At 43.1% G+C, this 21,514-nt stretch overlaps 1 protein-coding gene and 1 non-coding gene across 2 annotated transcripts in view; both read right to left on the bottom strand.

Annotated features, from left to right (window-relative positions):
- The window catches only part of Cdon (cell adhesion associated, oncogene regulated), a 92,807-nt gene that overhangs the window by 28,108 nt on the left and 43,185 nt on the right, over nucleotides 1–21,514 (bottom strand). The window contains exons 8-14 of the mRNA XM_059267605.1: nucleotides 18,917–19,270; nucleotides 12,238–12,527; nucleotides 11,022–11,196; nucleotides 8,175–8,306; nucleotides 4,799–5,002; nucleotides 3,851–4,032; nucleotides 3,289–3,394 (exon numbers count right to left, since the gene is read on the bottom strand). Of these exons, the coding sequence (XP_059123588.1) occupies nucleotides 3,289–3,394; nucleotides 3,851–4,032; nucleotides 4,799–5,002; nucleotides 8,175–8,306; nucleotides 11,022–11,196; nucleotides 12,238–12,527; nucleotides 18,917–19,270 (1,443 nt within the window). The remainder of the gene's footprint in view (nucleotides 1–3,288; nucleotides 3,395–3,850; nucleotides 4,033–4,798; nucleotides 5,003–8,174; nucleotides 8,307–11,021; nucleotides 11,197–12,237; nucleotides 12,528–18,916; nucleotides 19,271–21,514) is intronic.
- Nucleotides 6,954–7,118, bottom strand: LOC131915782 (U1 spliceosomal RNA). Its single transcript, XR_009380432.1, has one exon. It is a non-coding gene; the product is annotated as a U1 spliceosomal RNA (small nuclear RNA).

Raw genomic sequence — 21,514 nt, 5'->3', positions numbered from 1 at the left:
TAGCAAAAACTACAGGTCGGCAAACAGAAGAATTTTTATCTGTGATAAATGAGATAGCTATGTGCACTGTTGTGTCTAAATCCATTCAATGAGTATACACCCTCTGCTAAGCCTCGGGCTTAGAATTAGAGAGCACCATGAGCTTTATACACTGATTTATCTGGAACTCCTCTTAACAAGACAAAAATACTCTACACAAAAACACTGGCAGCCTGAGAACATTTGTAGTTTATCTAAATGTGGCAAAGAAAGCAGAAGATCTGATAATATAAGAAATGTAAGCATTCTTATTGCAGTCTTTATAATTGATTCAATAAAGAGAGAAAGCGAGAAATGGGAGTGAGGAAGACCTAAATTTTGGATCAATACACACACAAGTAACCAAAATCTTTAAAAAAAATTTTAAGTATATGTTTTAAAAGAGCATTTTGTTCCTGGATTTGAGAGAATAGACCAATAGCTCCAATTGCCACAGAAAGAATTTCAAATGAATAAACTTGAAAATAGGGAATAAGCAAATTACACAGCACAGTGGATCCCACTTAAACATCTAACTGCTCAGTGTGCTACGTTTATAAACAAGCTCGCCAAGAACCAGGGGAAACTCCATCTGCAAGCACTGCTAGACACGGAGTGCTGCTAACCTCTCTGAGAGCCAGGCTCACTCAGATCGCAGAGGTCTGCAACAGGTCAAAGATTCCTCTGAAGAGCACAGTGGAAAAACTGTTAACCCACAGGGATTCCCAGAAAGTACAAGCAGGAAGGTGAGGAAGAGGGACAGACCCAGAGGCTACTTACGCCACTCACATCGGCTTTGTTTAGAGCCATCTTATGCCAAATGTTTAGCCAATGTCGAAAGTTTTAAAAATAAAAATCTGATATCCCCATACTTCTACATCATCTAAACTAAAACAAAGACTTGGACAGAACAAAATGCAGAAGTCATAATTATCTTTCTGTTTGTTTGTTTTTTTTCTAACAGCCTTTTGATTGACGGAAAATATGCAATCTCAAGAGGCAAACACACCATGTGCAGTGCACTGAATGTTCACAAACCAAACACACCCAAGGCATGGATGTCTAGACCACCAAAGGCTTCCCACTCTCTCCTTATGTTCCTGGTGTTCACGTCTCTCCCTCAAGATGGCTACTGATGACTTCTGAGAGCACAGAGTAAGTGTGCCACTAAAAATTACAGCAGAGAAGAACAAACCATTCCTTCATTCAAAATACAGTCAAGTGCAGCTACACTACTAAGTATAAAAACCCAGACTGCAAAGATTTTATTAAGCTGCAAAAGTAATTCCACTGAATAAATACTAGAAGAAATCCTACAGGAGCTAGGAAGATGGCTCAGCAGTGAGGAGCACTTGCTCATTTTGTAGAGGACCTGGTTTGGTTCCAGTGCCTACACAGCAGCTTACAACTGATCCAGAACTTCAGTTCCAGGGAATCTGACTCCCTCTTCTGACCTCTGAAGGCATCAGGCACACACGTGGTACACACACAAACATACAGGGAAAATATTCATATATATATATAAGATAAAAAACAAATAAAATCTCAAAAAAATGCTGTAATGTTTGATATGATATAGCATACTTAAACTAATTTTTGTTTTGTTTTCGAGACAGGGTTTCTCTGTGAAGTTTTGGAGCCTGTCCTGGATCTCGCTCTGTAGACCAGGCTGGCCTCGAACTCACAGAGATCCACCTGCCTCTGCCTCCCGAGTGCTGGGATTAAAGGCGTGCGCCACCACCGCCCGGCGAAACTAATTTTTTAAACCTATGTATTTAATGGCAGAAAGTCATATGGTAAATCCTAGGCCTAGGGCAATTTTATGACAAGATTTGCTATATGTATATGTATTTATGTATACAGGGATGTATGTATGAGTGCATGACATACATAACTCAGGGCCTAGCACATGCTAAGCACATGTTCTATCCCTGAACTACTATACATCCAACCAAGACATTCACTATTTCAAAAGATCAGAATCTTGGACTAAAAGCAGAGCTTAGAAGAAGTTTTCCTCCCAAACCAAGAAACCCATGTATGATATTACAAAGAATAGAGCATCTGGTTTGTACCTGATGCTTCCAGACTCGAGGGACCTATTACCTTGTGAGGGAAGCTAGACATTTATGTTAGACAGTTCTTCCCTATGTCATGTCCTTAGGACTACCTGTCTGGACTGAAGCAGCCCCCTCCCTCCTGCACGAAGGCCTGCACACAGCTCTCCTGCTGCTCCTGTTTCCAGTGCAAGCACCACCAGACATGCCACTGCTCTTATTTTGGACTCCATTCACAAGCCCATCAATCCATCCGATACCAAACGCCTCATCACAGAAGGGGCTGGGAACACAGCAGAGGGAAGAAAGATCCATGTCCAAAGGAAGCTGATATTTAGTAAGAGAAACATACCATTTCAAACACTCATACTCACATATCTAGACTTTGATTAAATGTTATGAAATAAACATGAAGGGTGTATTTGGGTTAGAACTCCAGGGAAGATCTGGTCTGGGGAAGAGGCATGTGAAGTCCCAACAGTGAAGAGTGAGAATACCCATGCAAAGTGTTAGGAAAGGGGAACAGGGTTGGGGGGGTGGGGTGGCAGGAACAGTTGTGCACCAAGGACCTGAGGCTGGTGTCAACATCACCAATGAGAAAAGATGCAAAAGGCATGGCTGAGGCTGCAGATGGGGCCAAGTGGGTCACAGCAGCCATCAGGCCACAGGCAACATTCTAGATCGTTCTAGATTTAAATGCAGCAGAGGAGCAGTGTTAGTACCCTTCACACCTGGGCTGTTTCTTATTCCCAATATAAAACACTCCAACTTCTCAACATCGCTAAAGGTTGGTAATACACTTAAGATGTGGTTGTCCTAGTGAACAGGTCTACAAACTAAGGAGAGTTTTTTTTTGTTTTTTTTTTTTTAAATGTAGTAAGAAGTTGCAACTGATTTATACATTCAGGTCGCTGGTCATTTTAAAAAAAAAGTCAATTCTTTTTTTTGGTGAACTACTAACAAGTCATCTTCTCCATACTTTTGTATCTGACTCTGCAACAAAATCAGGGCACTATAATATATGTGTGTGTGTATGCATTATAGTGTACAGTGAGAGAGAGGGAACTGGGGAAATTGGGTTTCACTGGAACAAAGTGAACAGCATAAACCAGCTCATTTCTAACTCGTGTTAGCCTGTGACGATGGCTCCTGATGTTCAGCCCCTCCCCATGAAAGCACTTTCTCAGGGGCTCCAGCTTACCACGGGACTCACCTTCAACAACATCCCTCTTGTAATCACTGTCATTGTCACTGTCTGTTGGCCGGTAGTAGATATAAAATCCTTGAATGGGAGTGTTATTGTTACTTGATGGAATATACTAGGAAACAGAAGCAAAGACTTGTCAAAGGCAAAAATAAGAGTAATCTCCAAATTTCCTCATCTGTACGGCAATGTTTCTCTAGCTTTGCTTTGCAATATGTATAGTGGCCATTTTCTAACCTGATCAGAGATATTCAAAGGTATATGATCATTTATCATATTGCAGGACTAAACAAAAATAAAACAGTATACACTTCACTAGCTTCAAAACTAAATGTACACTTGGTTCAAAAAGAATACATCATAAAGTGTCAATTAAGTTAACAACATTTGGATGAGGGCAAAATAAATGATAATTCCATTTTAACCCTCTTAGAATATGTGCTTTAGACAAACACCAGTGCCCTTCTACTTCCCCACAATTAAAAGTTCAACAACTGGTTGCTCATAGCATCACATCACGAGCACCTTACACTGACAGGAAACCTCATTGAGAAGATGTCCACTCACGTACCGTCCACTTTAGCATGATTTGAGTGTCGCTGACAGCCTCTGTGTATGCAATGTGAGGTCCAGTTATTGGGCGGTTGGAGAAACGATTTGGGAAGCCAGCCACCTGGTAAGGCCGGGATGCTGAGCTCCGAAAACTCTCACCATAATGGTTGATAGCAATGACCCTAAATTTGTATGTTGAACCTGGGAGATGGGGCAAAATCAAAACGTTTTAAACTATAAAAACCTGTAATGATGTTGTGGTGCATCTAAAGAATAAGTTAAAATCTTAAAGTGAGTGTCCTCATCATTCAAACACAATCACTGGAAGATTTTCAGGCTAGGAAGTGTCACTTGGTTCCAATACCCATATCTAAAACTGCTGTTTCTTCTCAACTAACTGCATCTGTTCCCCACGACAGAAAGTTTGACACAGACATCTGCTGCATCTGTGTACATTTAAAATTCCAGGATCTAAAGTGGTCCTGAGCCCCCCAAAAAGGATAAATTTATCCACACTTTTCTCTCCTTTTTAATAGTCTCAAGGTTTGGGGGTGAATGGGATTAGAGAAACAACTTAAAGTCCAGAAATGAAATGGTTAAGGGGTGGTGATGTGGCTCAGTGGTAGGGTGCGTGTTTAACATGAACAAGGCCTTGGCTTCAACCTCCACCACTGAAACAACAGCAACAGCAACACAAGTAGTTAAGCAAAGTATGATACACCTGCAAAGTTGGATATAAAATGAGGGACGCAAAGCTGTATTTATGACAAGACTCCAGGGCATATAAAAACATAGAGAAAAACAAAAGACTAGAAAGAAACATACCAAAACACAAACCCTGACTACGGCTGGGTTATAGTTCAGATAACTTATTCTCTTCTTCATATTTTCTCTATTTTCAAATTTTTCTACAATAAGCATTTGTTACCTCAAAAAAAAAAAGCAAATAAAAAAAAAGTACTATTACCTGGTTCTAAACTACGAACTTCCACAGAGAGTTTGGAAGGAGGGATATCTTCAGCGGCCACCAGCCAGTCACTAGTCCTCATCCGTTTATATTCCACCTTGAAGGCAGTGATTGGAGAACCGCCATTCGCCCGGGGAATCCAGGTGACATAGACGGAGGTCTCTGATGCCGTAGAGATGGTAGGCCGGTCTGGCGCCTCTGGGACTGAAAATTGAAACATTTATTTCACCATCGCCATGGTGCCAGAGGCAGGAATAACCCCAAAACACTATGACGGGTAAATCCCAAACCCTGTGTTAAAGGTCCCTCATCAATTTTTTTGTCATAGCTAATAATATTACAGCCTGTCTCCCTGTCCTCTTTAAAAGCTAATGGGAAATAAAATGTACAGGAAAGGAAATACAGGAAACTGGAAAGTCGAATGATTACAGATATGATAATTAACTCACAAAGAATGAAAGTTAATGAATATGATCGTTTCTGCTATTCTATTTTAGATGTATGACTAAAGCTGTGCGCAAGTAATTATTTGATTTTGGTTATGATATATAAACAATTCTCACAAATGTTTTCTTATTTGAAATGTTTTCCAAATTTCATAAAACAAACCCAACAACCTACTGATTGTTACACTAACTGTTACGATTACCCTCCTTGAATATGCCTCAAAGGCTTCAGGAATTGCTGCTTTAAAACACAGCCTGTCAGCACATGCACAGATGAACCAGGACAAAATCAATACTAACAAGGTAACAAGGGAAGGAGAGGATGCGAGGGAGATAGGAACAGAGCCACGGAAGGACGAGGACGCAAACACAGAAAAGTAGGTGAGAGATCATGTCTGACTACCACAAGGTGCAGGTGCTGTCCTATGTCACAGGTTAGGAGTAGACCCTGTGGCAGGTGGGAAACATTGGGAGTGAGGCCACCGGCACTTAAATGGGGGACCTAACTTCCTTTGCTGAACAAGCAGGCTGGTGGTTGTAACTGGCTTCCTTCGTGATTCCTACAAGGACGGCCCACGGAATAGTTACACTGAACCCCAGTAAACTGCCACTCTGCTTCCACATCAGCCACCTGTGAAGTCTGTGGACATCCCAGGAGGCCAGTGGGTCTTTCGGATGCTGACAGTGAGTTACAAAAGCTGGACACGGAAGGCCAACCTGGGCCACGATATTGGTGAAGCCACTAACGAAGCTGTATCTTTCTCCTGGGTCCATGCCTCTCAAGCAACTTGTTTGATCCCAGCATCATTTTAACTCTCATTTCTAAGGCATATGAAGGAAGTCACATTGAACATGGTACTTGTGTGCAGAAAACCAGGGTGTTTTACAAAAGAAATGGGCCGGGCGGTGGTGGCGCACGCCTTTAATCCCAGCACTCGGGAGGCAGAGGCAGGTGGATCTCTGTGAGTTCGAGGCCAGCCTGGTCTCCAAAGCAAGTACCAGGAAAGGCGCAAAGCTACACAGAGAAACCCTGTCTTGAAAAAACCAAAAAATAAAAAAATAAAAAAATAAAACAAAAGAAATGGCTTATGGAATAAACAGAAGAAGGCATTAGCAGACAACTGCAGGTGATACTTACTGTATTCCTTTCCACTAGAAAGCAATGGAAAGAAACAGAATGAGCAGAAATGTTAATGCGGGTCTTTACTGAAAATCAAGCGACTTTCTCAGTATGACTGTGCAAGGTTCAAACTCACCAAATGCCACAGGTCAAAGAAGAAAGAAGGTCACTGAGGAGAACATGTCTACAGAGAAGAGCACACTCGGTCTTTTTCACACGGTAGCTGCACTGGGAAGACGTGGATTCCCACAGCAGCTCCACCACTGTCTAGCCCACTGAGACCTCAGCACATCAGTTACCTCATCTGGGAAGCAGACAGGCTCCCCTCCTCAAGAAGCAGTTGTAAACAGCAAACAAATCATTTCCTATGTGTATTTCGGTTTGGAGAATTCCAAACTCACAATCTTCACCTCCAATCTTTTCTCATCCATCCATCTTTTAAATGGTCCCGTGTGCCCACACCTGAGCTTCCTCCCTGTCGTTCACTGTAGATCCGGTCACCCTAGCCTCAGCTCTGCCCTCCCTCTTCATATTTCTCTAGGTGTGTATTTCGCATTTCTTCCTCTTTAAAATCCTTTAGGGCTTTTTTGAAGGGGTAGCATGAATGCAGTCCCCCACTACCACCAATTATATAGTCAAGTTTCTAGAATTTTGGGAAATCATAGGGGCCAATACATCCAAAGTATAATAAAGGAATCTCATCCTGGGGAGACCATCTTCATGATCCTGGAATCTCCCTTTCCAAGTTAAGTACTAGGACTCTTGATAGCTCCTAGGAAAAGATTATATTTTTAAAATGTCTTATTTTATTTTATTTATTCATTTATTTATGTATGTATTTATTTATCATGAGTAGAGAGGCATATGACACAGCACACGTGTGGAGGTCAGAGAACAATCTGCAAATTCCATTTCTCTTCTTTCACCAGGTGGGTCCCAGGGGTCAAAGTTGGGCTATCAGGCAATGTGTCCCTACTCACTGGCTGAGACCACACTTCTAAGTGTGTCATATAAGACATGGGCACCTACCTGCTTCCTTACACTATCATCATCTCCAACAACAATAAATAAGTCACACTAAACAATTGAATGTAACATGTCATCTGTCCATCTGCATAAGGTATCTTTGCCTTTCCTGCTCCTTCATCTGGAGGCATCATTCTTGTCTTCTGAGGCTTAGCTCAAGATGCCGAGCAACTGTGTGAAGCGCTATGTGCCCTCCTTTGTATCAGGGTGAGTTGACGTGGACCCTCTCTCCTGAGGGTCCACGTCACCAGGAGTATAAGCATGAGCAGAACGGACAAGCTGGCTGTTCCTGGCATGCCTGTGTACACTATCCATCCTACTGCTTGCTATGGGCTTAGCTGCCTCTTCTGTTTTCAGCAGTCAGTTCCCTGGTGTGTGTGTGTGTTCAGATGTCTGTATCACCCACTGTGCTTTAGATCCTTGAGAGCAAGGGTTATTTTATCTCTGCTGTGCTGGCAGTCAATAACTTCTACATGTTGGGTTAAGGAACTAGTAAAGTATTCGCTTTTACTCTCATAAAGCTGGTAGTCACGTAAGTACTGTGCAAAAGGTAACTGAAAAGTAGCTCTGAAGTGGAAGTCCTGTAAGGTTCAACCTCAGGCCTAAACACATGCACACATGTACAACACACACACACACACACACACACACACACACACACACACACACACACAGTAGCTCTTCAGGGAGAACATAACCTAAATAACAAATGTCCCATTCTGTCCTCTCCCCCAGTGAAACAGGACACTGACATTTATAAACAAACAAGATGAAGATTCTTTACCTCCACTATGCCTAGAGGAATCCGTAAGCACAACTCCAAAATTGCTGTTGGAAGTCTCTGAAATAACAGGACGCTTAGGGATGCCCACAGGTGGAAAGGATGCCTGGGTGTTTTTTGACGATGCCATTTTTTCTGTAAAGTATTTTTTAAAAAGCAATAAGCTTATATATGTGAAATAAAAACAAAACAAAAAATGACTATGAACCATGACTAGCTATTAGATATATATATGTCTGTGTCTAAACGCAATTTCACACACACCCCCCAAGCTTAGCTGATGTAAGAACTAGGACAAAGTTGCTTGCCACAAGTTAGAACCACCTAAGAGGGGAGCCTTGGGTGAAGAACTGTCCTGCCTGCCTTAACTGCTGTGGAAGACCCGCCCCAGGCCTCTGGCAGCAGACCAGACTTGCTCACTTGGCTTCCCTTTGCTGCTGATTGGTTCCCCCAGCTGCTGCTGTTGCTCATCCAGGGTTTCCCGTCTCCATGGCTGACTGAGGGCAAACAGCTCTCCAGGAAACTTCCAGGTCTGCAGCACCAGACTGGGACCACTGAGGCACCAAGCCTCCCGGACTAAGCAAGTAGCAGGTTGTTGGCTCTCCAGAGAGAGACAGCCACTGTGGGACTGCTCCAACTGCTGAAGCTTCAGGCCTCAAAGACCAAGCACCTTCCAAGGTTCTTAGCCTCTCAGCTGTGAGACACTGTTGGTACACTTAATACGAGCCAGTTTAAAAAGTCATGTCTATGTCTGTCTATGTCCCTCTCTGTCTCTATGTCCGTCTATGTCTATGTATATCTCAGCCTATGTCTGTCTATGTGTATATGTATATGCATGTTTATGTCTATGTATGTGTATGTCTGTCTATGTCTGTCCATGTGTACCCATATGTGTATATATATGTATGTGTATGTCTGTCTGTCCACGTGTATCTATAAGTGTATATGTATGAGTTTGTCTATATGTGTACATGTACATCTATGTCTACGTACTTGTATTGGTTCTGTACCTCTAGAAAACCTTGACTAACACAACAACATGAGCAGGAAAGCCAATGAGGACTTGAGCGAAGGTTCTGATTTTTCTTTTTGTTGCAGGTATTCATTCCAAAATAATATTCACAATTAAGGAGCTTCATCAAGTTGTTTTCCCACAGAAAAATGCCATGCTAACTTTTAATGTTTCAACAAGCAAAAGTGAAATTTGGTTTTGTTGTTTTTTTTAGTTTTTAAACAGAAACAGCTATTCAGCAGTTATAGGTCAGACTATAAATAACTAGGACCGAGTGGTGAAAACTAACTGAACATTCATTTAAAATGTGAAGTACTCATTTCTGCCCCACAGTGAGTCAATGGAAGTCTTTTCCCAAAGGCACCGGGTGAGTCCTTCCCAATCCTCTGAGGCCATTTCTCTTACAGTACTGTGTTGTGGAATATTTGTTTAACTATGTAAAGATGTGTTGCTATTTTGCCTGGCCTGCCTAAGGGACCTGATTCTAATAAAAGGTACCTGGTCTAATAAAAAACTGAATGGCCAATAACAAGGCAAGAGGTATGGGTGGAACTTCAGGGCAGGGAGAATAAGTAGGAGGAGGAATTTAGGTTTAGAAAGAAAGAAAAGGAGATGATAGGGAGACACCAGAGGCTAGCCAGACAGACACAGAAGAAGCAGGAAAGTAGGACATACAGAATGAAAAAAAGGTAAACAGTCCCGAGGCAAAACATAGATTAATAGAAACAGGATAAATTAAATGAAAAGAGCTAGTGGAACAAGCCTAAGTGAAGGTTGAGCGTTCATAATTAATACTAAGTCTCCATGTCTTTATTTGGGAGCTGGTTGGAGGCCCAAAGAAAATTCCAGCTACAGCACTGGGGTAGAACCTGCTTCTTCAGGGATCCCCCTCCACCTCTGAAGTATGTCCCTGTATTTAGACCACTCTAGCATAGTGTCTTCCACCTGGACTCCCCTCACAAGCTGTTCATCAAGAAGATCCTTCTGGAATTCTATCATGATACTGCTCACATTGTCTCTTTCTCTGTCCTACCCTCCTGCATTACACTTGACTTCATAACTCCAGCCCAAACATTCAGTTCCTCCTGGCTCACTGGGTGCCACCAGCAAAGCCTTGTCAAGTTCCACGGAGTGATGTGTGACCCAGCCACACTGTCACACACACACACACACACACACAGACATCTTCCCTCCTTGCTCCATCACAGAAGCCCCTTTGGTGTTTCTAGCGTGCACACCAAGCACTTTCTTTCTGCTGATGTGTAAGGCTTTTTACCTCCCCTTCTTTAAACATCTCACTGCTAATCCTGACCATATCCCTAGCCACCTACTTACAGTAACTCCAACTCAGAGTCCATCCCTGAAGTTACTTCTTTGTTAACACCACCCCCTAAGGTGCTTAGAACTTGGGCGTATGCTCCTCCCATCTAGAACATGGACTCCATAAGGACTAGCATTGTCTATTTTCTGTACTGCCAATGCATGGACAGCATTTCTTAAGTCCCAGAATCAAGTTGGATTTTGTCTGGAACTGTTATCCGAGTGTGCACTTTACCTTCCTCATCAGAGTGTACGCTCCACTGGGCTGGATCTCAACCTGACTACCTCTGACACACCTGCTTTGCCCATCTTAATGCTGCTGATCATGAACTTGCAAAAGTACGTATGTATTATTACAATGGAATAAATAATACAACCCCTTAAGTGTAGTCTCCAAAAGGTGCTACAGTATGCATGTGTAATGGATTTTATATCTTAGGATTTCTACTGTCCAGTGGATTTATACTGGTAAATTGACGTTAAGTAACCAGTTCACTCTGACAGAAGATGGCACTCACCTTTGCTGGTCCGGAAGGTAAGCATGGCAGGCTGCCCTTCACCGGCTGCACTTCTAGCCACCATCAACACTTCATACAGACTTGACGGCTCCAGCTCAGTTAGGTGCAGCTCATTTTCACTTCCTGGGACACGAACCGTGTGCCAGCTGCCCACGGCACCAGTACCATCATCCAGCTGCTCAAGAAAATCCCAGAATAATGAGAGATGGAGGACAGGAAACCTTTCTTCCCAATCACAAAAATCTAGTATTCATTTAATTCTAGAGGAGTTTGCAGAAGGGATGTATTATTGTAAGCAAGAGATACATTTGTCTTATGGAATGTATTACTCTCATTAAATTTGAGGAGTTTTTAAGTTTTGATTTAATACAAACCTGCAGAGGAAAAATATCACCCAAAGAATCAACAGATAGAGGCCCAAGTACAATGAAAATAAATAACCAGGGGCTGGAGAGATGGCTCAGAGGTTAAGAGCACTGACTGCTCTTCCAGAGGTCCTGAGTTCAATTCCCAGCACCCACATGGTGGCTCACAACCATCTGTAATGAGATCTGGTGCCCCCTTCTGACCTGTAGTCATACATGCTGTATACAAAATAAATAAATAAATCTTTAAAAAAAAAAAAAAAAAGAAAAGAAAATAAATAACCAAACCATTTAAGGCTCTAGTACCACTAAGAGGCCAGCCTACAATGTGATGGTCACAGACAATGCCAGAGGTACTCTTTATTTGATGAGTATTCTACCTTCTTAGCATAGGAGAGAACTAAGGTTTTCAAAGTAGTTTACAGTGTTTGATGCCCAGTGGATTAAAACAAGAGGTTTCATTAGAACACAGTAAGTGATGTGGCTAGAGGTAGAGCTCAGTGGTAACCTCTAGCCTAGCTTGAAGCCTTGAGTTCCACCCCCAGCACAGGGTGGGAGGGAGGGAATGAGAGAGGGGAAATGTTATGGTTACTTTGGATTCACACTTCTATTTGGGGGAAAAAATACTTCATTCATACGGTTTCCTAAGATCTGTCAATCTAGCATGATTGATGGAGATACCTCTGACAAACCTATTCTAGAACACTCACCTTTCTACCCTCCCACAAATGCGAAACATAATAAGCAAATGTTATACACACACACACACACACACACACACACACACACACACACACACACACACACAGGGCTAAGGAATGAGAAAAGAAAAATGAATGGGAAGGCTTTACCTTTCGGTACTTCACGAAATAGGCATTGATGGGCAGTCCGCCATCCCTCCCTGCCCTCCACACCAGGTTGTATGTATCTGGCATGTGGGTCTGTGGGGGGCTCAGGATGTTAGGAGCATCGGGGACGGAGGCATTTTTTTCTGCTGGCAATTCCACTCCACTGGAATGCACCTTCATTGGGAATAAATTCAGCAAGCTAGACTCAGAACCATCTCTTGGGTCCCGTTCATCATTCTGAGTAGCTTCAGAAGGTGTGACTGACTCTGCTTTTGTATTTGTCTCGAAAGGAACTGCATAGAGGGGGAGAAGAAGAGGAGATACCTTGAAGAAGTTCACTTTTCCAGCATCTTCTACCCAGTTCATACCAGTGCCCAGGCTGACATTATGAGCACAACTTGAATCCCAGACATGAAAACAAGTAACATTTCACTGTTTCATTCACAGTGACATCTAACTTCTATTGTCAATCTGTCTACTCACTGGAAAGCAGAGGGACTGTTTGGAAAAAAACAGTAGCATGACGTAATAGTTGACTAGTGAAAGTACTTTTATTTTTACTTAGCTCTGTATTAATACTCAGTTTTTGCAGTCACAATTTACTAACTGAATTTAAAAAGACTTGGTGAGTCCAACACAATAGATAGTGCATTCTACCGTGAGCAAAGTGACAGAAGAAGAACACGGGGACAGTGGGATGGCTCAGTCGACAATGGCAAGAGCCTGACAACCTGGGTTCCATCTCTAGAACCCACAGAGCAGATGAGAGCCAACTCTTACAAGTCACCCTCTGACCTCGACATGTGCACCATGGCATGCACACCCATCCCCACATGAACAATAAGTAAATGTGGTAGGTTTTGTTTGTTTGTTTTTAATAGTCAGCATTGTTCTCCCACCCTCTGGGAAGCTAGTTTCCAAAGTTACTTCCCAGAACTCCCGTTTACGCAGTGCCCTCTGCCCTGAATCTCAGCTTAAGCTTTAGAGAGTCCTGGTTCTGCTTTTACTTTGGCCCTCAGGGTCTGGCTGCCCCACAGACACCCGTCAGCTAGCCTCGTGTGGAGATTTCACAGACAGAAATGGAGATGAGGGTCTACTTCCACCAACGCCCACAGGAGAGTGAAGCTACCTTGGCTGTGTCCTCTTATTATAGTCAAGTTACAAATTACTGACCCCAAGCAAGGCAAAAGCAAGAATATCCCAGCTGCATCTGGCTAACTAACAGAATAGAACGGAATGGGATGGGATGGGATGGGATGGGGTGGGGTGGGGTGGGGTGGGTTGGGATGGGATAGGATGGGATGGGATGGGGTGGGGTGGGGTGGGGTGGGGTGGGGTAGGATGGGATGGGATGGGATGGGATGAAAGAATAGGATAGGATAGGATAGGATAGGATAGGATAGGATAGGATAGGACAGGACAGGACAGGACAGGATGGATAGGATAGGATAGGATAGGATAGGATAGGACAGGACAGGACAGGACAGGACAGGATAGGATAGGATAGGATAGGATAGGATAGGATGGATAGGGTAGGGTAGGGTAGGATGGGATAGGATAGGATGGATAGGATAGGATAGGATAAGATAGGATGGATAGGGTAGGGTAGGGTAGGGTAGGATAGGATAGGATAGGATGGGATAGGATAGGATAGGATAGGACAGGACAGGACAGGACAGGACAGGACAGGACAGGACAGGACAGGATAGGATAGGATAGGATAGGATAGGACAGGATGGATAGGGTAGGGTAGGGTAGGATGGGATAGGATAGGATAGGATAGGATAGGACAGGACAGGACAGGACAGGATAGGATAGGATAGGATAGGATAGGACAGGACAGGATAGGATAGGACAGGATAGGATAGGATAGGATAGGACAGGACAGGACAGGACAGGACAGGATAGGATAGGATAGGATAGGACAGGACAGGACAGGACAGGACAGGACAGGACAGGACAGGATAGGATGGATAGGATAGGATAGGATAGGACAGGATAGGATAGGATAGGGCAGGATAGGACTTAGCAAAGGGCTGTGTCACTAATCTTTAGAGCAGTCAGTCCTCATTAATAGGTACCTCACTTGTGCGGGTTAATCTTCAGACCCAGAATGCCCACAGAAGCAAACCTCTGGGCATGTTCATGAGGGAGTTTCTAGGCTGAGTTAACTAAAGTAGGAAGACCCATCCCAAAAATGGGTAGTACTGTTCTATGGGCTGGACCCTGGGCTGCAAAAAGGAGGATGCCAGCTGGGCACCAGCATATTCTCTCTCTCTCTCTCTCTCTCTCTCTCTCTCTCTCTCTCTCTCTCTCTCTCTCTCTCTCTCTCTCTCTCTCCTTCTTGACTGAGGATGTAATGTGAAAATCCCAGCATGGAGGAAGTAAGGTGGGCACAAAATCCCACCACTAGCGGAGGAGCTACTGCCAGGGTAGCTGCTGGGAGAGGAAGCCTCTGTTTTCTTTGTTATGCCGCCTCTGGTAGGCCAACCACACAGCAGGGTTGGCCCCACCCCCAAAACTAGCTGAGCAACACAAACTGGGCTCCATAGGGGAAAAATATCTCCAAGTTGGGTGGGAAGTGATGGGAAGGAAGGGAGGGTCGCCATGGGAACAGGTGGAGAAGGGAGGGTGAATATGTCCAAAAAAGTGGTAGGAAATTCTCAAAGAATTAATAAAAATATCATTTAAAAATTGCCAGTCTAAGGCTTAGCTCCTACAACCAACAGCATTTAGAATATATAGAGGAAGGTAAACAAAGAATACATTTTCACACACACACACACACACACACACACACACACACACACACACACACACACAAAGGGGCACATATCCAAAACTACTGATAACATTTTTGTGCCAAGAATTGTGTGAGGCATTTAACATGAATCGTCTCATTTATATCTCAGGTCGAGAAGAGTACTTCCTCCTGCTTTAGAGGTGAGGAGCTGGAGTTCTGAAAGTCTAAGCAACAGCTGTAGAAGAATGTGGAAGGGTCCTGTGAGAAGAACTGGGAAAGCGTGAGTGAGAGCTGCAAAGACAAATGACTGACTGTCAGGGTAATAAGACCCAAGGATCGACAGCTTGGCTGCTCTCCAGTGCTGTTAATACTGGCAACCAAAGAGCCCCTATTTTTCACTTCTTGGAGAAGGAAGTGAGCAGAGGAAATAGTTACCCCTACAACGAAGTCAGATTCCTGGTAAAAGGTGGGAGTGATTTTAGAACCACACATGAACAAAGAACCAACAAGACCCAGACTAACAGTGTAAGGTCAGGTCCCTGTTAGTATAAGAGAGAAAGAATGTCCTCGAATCATCTCCCATCGAAGGAAATAAGAAGCTAGTGTGAAACACTGCAGAAGAAAGCTAATTAAGTTCACTGAGACAACTTGAAAATATTGCTCCTGGAAGAAGCATGTTTACCTAGTGAGTCAGAACGGAGTGGACATTCAGGGTGGATGTGGTGCCTGCTAGTGCAGAGCAATGGGCTCTGACTGGAGGAGATTAGCTGCGGCTTGGGTGGTGGGGAAGGACTCTTGTTTCATTAGTAGTTTCCTGGATCCTCCAGGCAGCTGACCACTGGGAAGTGGTATCTGGCCACAAAAGGGTTTCCATACCACATGCCTCACTTCACACAGAAGTTTAGGAAAAACGCTATTCTGCAGCCTGTCCACGGCAAGAGCATCATAGTTCCATTTCTGTTACTCCAGGTGGAGTGCCGCCTGCCAAAACTTCTCAAATGGGGGGAACTAACTAACCTCTACCATTGCAAAGGATATACTTTGGGTAATTAAAGGGTTATATTAGATACTGTTTGAAGATTAGCAATACAGATGCTTTTCATTTTATCTCAATAAACTCATCATAAATTTAAAATATTAACTTGAAAAGGTATATTTATATTCCCAACCCGTCAGACACCATCACTTGGCAACAGCACACTACAGTATTTACGTCCCCCTCATCTGGAATGGCTGACTGGGAGGAACAGCTCACTGCTACTGCCCAGGGTCAGAGTACCACAGCTCTTCCTGCGAGCCCAGGAAAAGACCAAAACTCAAAGTGTTGTTTCTACTGAAAGTGTATCACTTTCATACCACTGTTTTAAACTGAAAATTTTTAAATGAAATCATCGTAAAGTTAAGGACTGTCTAGATACTTGAAAGTGCTCATGGTTATTATCTCAGTATATCTTCAAAACAACTCTATAAAGCGGGCAGAATTCTATTTCTGTATTTTAAAAATAATGTTTCTTCTTTGTAAATTTCACACATTTATATTTCGTATTTTGATCTGTCCACTATTACCTCCCTCCAATTCTCCCTAGCACCCCCACCTCAGTCCCCTAACTTTATGCCCTTTTTTGTTTTGTTTTTGGACAGACTTGCTTTGGTTGGGTCCTTTAAGACAGGTTCTCACTCCACAGTCTGGACTAGCCTTGAACTTGTAGCAATACTCCTGCCTCGGTCTCCCAGCTACTGACTACAAGCATGAACCCCCTCCCTCAGCTTAAAGGTAGACTGCTTTATTCTTGGGAAAAATTATAGACATGTTAATGAATTCAGTGAGTCTGCACAGGAACTAATGAAACGTGGAACCCAGCCACACCTGACCAAGGTGTCCCCTTGATGACCACTCACTCCCACACCACACTGCCGGACACCCAGGCCAGCCCCCATCAGAGCTACAGATATAGCTCACTCTGTAATATTGTACATCCAAGACCTCAAAAAGCTCAGGTCTCTGGAAAGAGGAGAGAGGGAGGTATCACCTCGATTTCAGATCCAGCTTTCCCTCTCCACAATAAACAAGTAACTAACTGTCCGTTAGTGCTAGAGATTAATGAGGCTCAGGTTTCTATGCAAAGAAGTGTTTTAATATTTAGTGTCTGAGTTTTAATAAACTCAGCCAGGTCTTAATAATTCTCTGGAGCATGGAAAAGTCCAGGTGGGTAGGATGTAGCTGACAGGGTTACTACTCATTAAAATGGCATTTACTGAGACAGGATCTGGAACTAAGGAGACTGTGAAAGATCTAATCTAAGCAAGTTAGGTTGTGAAATTTAAGTGTTTCAGATTTCTCATTTAAAGTGAAAAAGACAAAATATCTAGTTCCAGCAGCTACAATCATAACATCTATATCTGTTATACTGCTGTATATTGCATAAACTAATCATGCCTGCCACGTTCTATCCAGGCAGCTCCTGTAGACCTATTAACAGCTAATAATTCTAAGCTGTGCCACTCTTATTTTGTGTAGTGGAATATGTGTATACAAATACATATACATATGTGCACATGCACATTCATTATATATGTGTGTGTGTATGTGTGTGTATAATATTCAACTGCCTCAATTTGAAAATGCTTAAGATTATTAAAGTCAATAACTACTTTTTCCTGCCACAAACATCACCACAATGAATAACTGTAATTTACCAGTAATTGGATAGCAATAATCATAACCAAATATGCTATGTTTATGGAATGATTCCCATTACCAGACAGCATTGTAACAGCTTTCCTGGCCTCTTAGACTTGCATATGAATCCTATGAAGAGGACATCAGTGGCATATATCAGGAAGCAGGCAGAGTTCAGCAGCTGGCCTACAGACGTCATAGCCACACACTGTCCCATCTCTAACATCCATGGAACAGCACATGTGAGAGAGAGTGCAGTCCTAGCTTTTCCACACTTCTCTTCTGGCCACCAGGTTCACCCAGACCTAGAGACTCCTTGTTTACATGTGAAAACAGCGATGTTTACACCCAAACTCTAGCACCAGCACTTTTCTGCCAAGACCACCCTAAGTTCCTCCTCTGCTTTCAGGACATCTATGGAGGACAGGCCAGGCCAGAACACCCATCAAAACCTGGACTGGGAACTAATTAAAGCGGGGACTTTGGAGCCCCACAGCTGCTATCTGCAGAGAAGAGCGTGAACTCCAAGATAAACGTGACCTCAATCCCATGGGCTCTATGACCAGAAAAGACATCCGAGGATCCAGGCAGAAAAAGATCACATGAAACCCTAAAAAGGGAGTGTGCCTAGGACAGGAACCTCTGTGTCCCCTACTAGAGCAGTATTGGATATCCTGAGTCTCAGAAGAACACAGCAACAATCCACTCAGCTGACTTGACCCCTTAACAAACCAACTCAGCCATCTACCGACTTAACACTGGGGAGCACTGCTCTACATGCCCACTGGTGTAAGGTCAGAATTTGAGTACTTCAAAAATCATATGGTAAGTCATCATCATGACAAATCAATAGCATATAAACACTATTATACATTCCACTAGGAAAATAACCCTCATAGCCACGTCTGGGCATTCGATAGGACCCCAAATCTACACACAAGCCAACCCTTCAGACTTTGAGTCTTGCTTCTCAGGTCTTCTCTGAAAACTATGTGAAATAACCTCTTCAGTACCTTCAAACCTCAAAGCCATTAATCACAAAGACAGATTGTATTTTGAGCTCATTCCCAAGTAAGGCTTAAATAAGAAACAGAGACCGAGGCCCACCTGGTTCCTGTACAGCAAAATACCCCCAAACACAACCTATATTTCATTGCCACAGGGAAAATATACATTCATTAAGATAACATTTCAAATCATCTCTTCCCCTACTATAAAAGGGTAGTGTTCTACTGAGGAAAATGCTGAAAGCAACTCACCCACTGTGAGGAAAGCTTCTGACTGTGTGGTACCATGTTTGTTTGTGGCTTCACAGGTATATTTCCCAGCATGCTCCTGAGTAACTGCCTGGATAGACAGAGAGCTGGAGCCAGCTCGGGACATGATGAAGTAGACAGGCTCCAGGTCCAGGTCCCCATGTCGGAGCAGGTGGGACTTTCGGGATTTGGACCTAAGGACCTGAGATGGATGGCTGGTTATCAATCCATGGCGGCCATACCAATGAATGACTGGGACAGGCACTCCGGTGGCATTGCAAGACAAGGTCACAAAGTCTCCATCCATCACCTCTGCATTTGCTGGTGCTGTGACTATCACAGGCTTCAGTCTACTGTCTATTAGAAACACAATTCACAGAGTCAAAACTAGGAACATGAGAACATCTGCCCTGCAAAGTCATTTCATCCGATTGCAGAAATGATGCTGCAGAGATATCCCCCTCTGATTAACTCCCTTCTCAACTTTCACCATGTAAAATTGACAACGAAAAGTAGAATGTTTCAGAGCCAGCAGAGGGCGCTTGCCACCAAGCCTGACAACCTGAGTTCGATCCCTGGAACCCATGGTTGGAAGAGAACTAACTTTTACCCAAGTTGTCCTCTGACCTCCACACACATATACCCCCCCACACACAAACACACACACACACACACACACACACACACACACACACACACACACACACAGCAACTTAATTGTGGGGCTCAGAGGAAGCCCCAAGTAAATGTGTAAGGGTAGGATGGAATCCTGAGTGACAAGAACCTCAATGCCTCAAACCCATAGGCACTGTCAAAGCCTTCCCAGATGAGGGTCAGTCTCAGGGAACTGGCAAAGCCTTCCTCTGGTTGACAGTGTGTTTAAAAAACAAACAACTGCAGCTTTGTCCTGGGTGACTGCAACCTGAGACTGCTCCCTACAAATCCCCCTACTGAGACTAGCTAAGCCCTCCTCCTGTGCTATAGAAATAAAAGCACTGAGTTTCTAGGTTATTGCATTTTAGGGGTCCTCTATCAGAGCGAACACAGCCCATCCAATGCTAGCTTTTCTGTCTGTCTGTCTGCCCTTCCTTCATTCCCTCATCACCCCGTCAGCTTTCCAGTACCAAGCCATGCAGGATGTTGTGTGTGATTTTTTTCTTGGGGGGGGGGGGGTGGAGGGGGGCAGTTTTGAGACAGATTTCTCTGCATAGCCCTGGCTGTCCTGGAACTTGCTCTGTAGACAAGGCTGGCCTCAAACTTAAGGATCTACCTGTCTCTACCTTCTGAATGCTGGGATTAAAGGAATAAGCCATCACACCCGGCTTGCAGTGTATAATTTTTAAAAAGTGTAATTTTTCATAATTGTAGGTTCCTCAAATTCCCTACACAGGTTCTCTGTTCCTCCTGAAAGGAGTATACATAAACAAATCTACTAAGATTTCAGTAGGTATCCTGTGCCTACTTGAGTGCAGTAAATACAGACTAAGTAAGTGAAGCCAGAACCTAAGACCCTAACGTGAAAAACGTAAAGAAGTATAAGAATAGATACTATTCCTTCAAGAAAGCGGACAGTTCTGGTGAAATCTGATTAGAGAAAACCGATTTTAACTTCATCCACATGAACCACCATTTTTATTTCCAAATCAAAATGGTACCAAGTCTTCCCTTCTAGTTCTGGTATTTCCTGAAGGGATTTTTAAGTGAGGCCACAATAAAATATATTGATCAACACAGAAGACATTATTTTCAGCATGTTTCTTTTTCTCTAGACCTATTTATCATGTCTGATAAAACTAAAGACACTCAGTCTTCACAGATTTCTGAATTTTTGCCAAGTGAATGAGTACAAACGCTCTAACTAGCCGTAACATGCATGTCCCTGAGGACTGAAGAAGCTGAACATCTCCTGGCAGGTTTATGTGCCATTCATAAATGCTTTACATGACTTGCTAAAACATTTGACTCATAGATCATACAAATACACTCCAACATATTCCTCAAAAACTTTCCCTTGTGAATTTATCTTTATGTACCATGTGAATTAGAGATTCAATTTTTGCTTTCTTTTTTTTCATTTTGATAATTAATTATCTCAAGTCAAAACTTGAAACAAATATCCTCCCCGTGGGGTGTACAGTACCAGTTCAGTCATGTCCTTCCATGTAAATATATTTTTGTCATACTCTGTCATATCCAGGAGTCTATTTTTTTCCTGTAGTGAGCCAATGCTTTTGAAAGTATTGAATTAGCTTTTTATGCTCAGAGCCAGTGCTTCATGCTTTTAGAGTACTTTAGTTACTCCTGGGCCTCTGATTATATATTTTATAATCATTTTCTCAAGGGCGCGCGCTTACACACACACACACACACACACACACACACACACACACACACACACACGCTCTAATGTAATCCAGGCTGGACTCAAATTCCTTATGCAGTCAAGGATGACCTTGAACTCCTGATCCCCCTGCCTCTACCTTCCATGTACTAGTGTTATAGGTAGCTGCCATTAAAGCCTAGCTAAAGTCTTCAAAATATTCTGATAAGATTTCAACTGCAATAGCATAAAAAAGTTTGAAGACCAGATAACTGCATAAA

This window comes from Peromyscus eremicus, chromosome 7, assembly GCF_949786415.1.
Source record: "Peromyscus eremicus chromosome 7, PerEre_H2_v1, whole genome shotgun sequence".
Taxonomy (NCBI): Eukaryota; Metazoa; Chordata; class Mammalia; order Rodentia; family Cricetidae; genus Peromyscus; species Peromyscus eremicus.
Note: the sequence above shows the minus strand (reverse complement) of the source record. Positions and strands in the feature narration are given on the sequence as shown.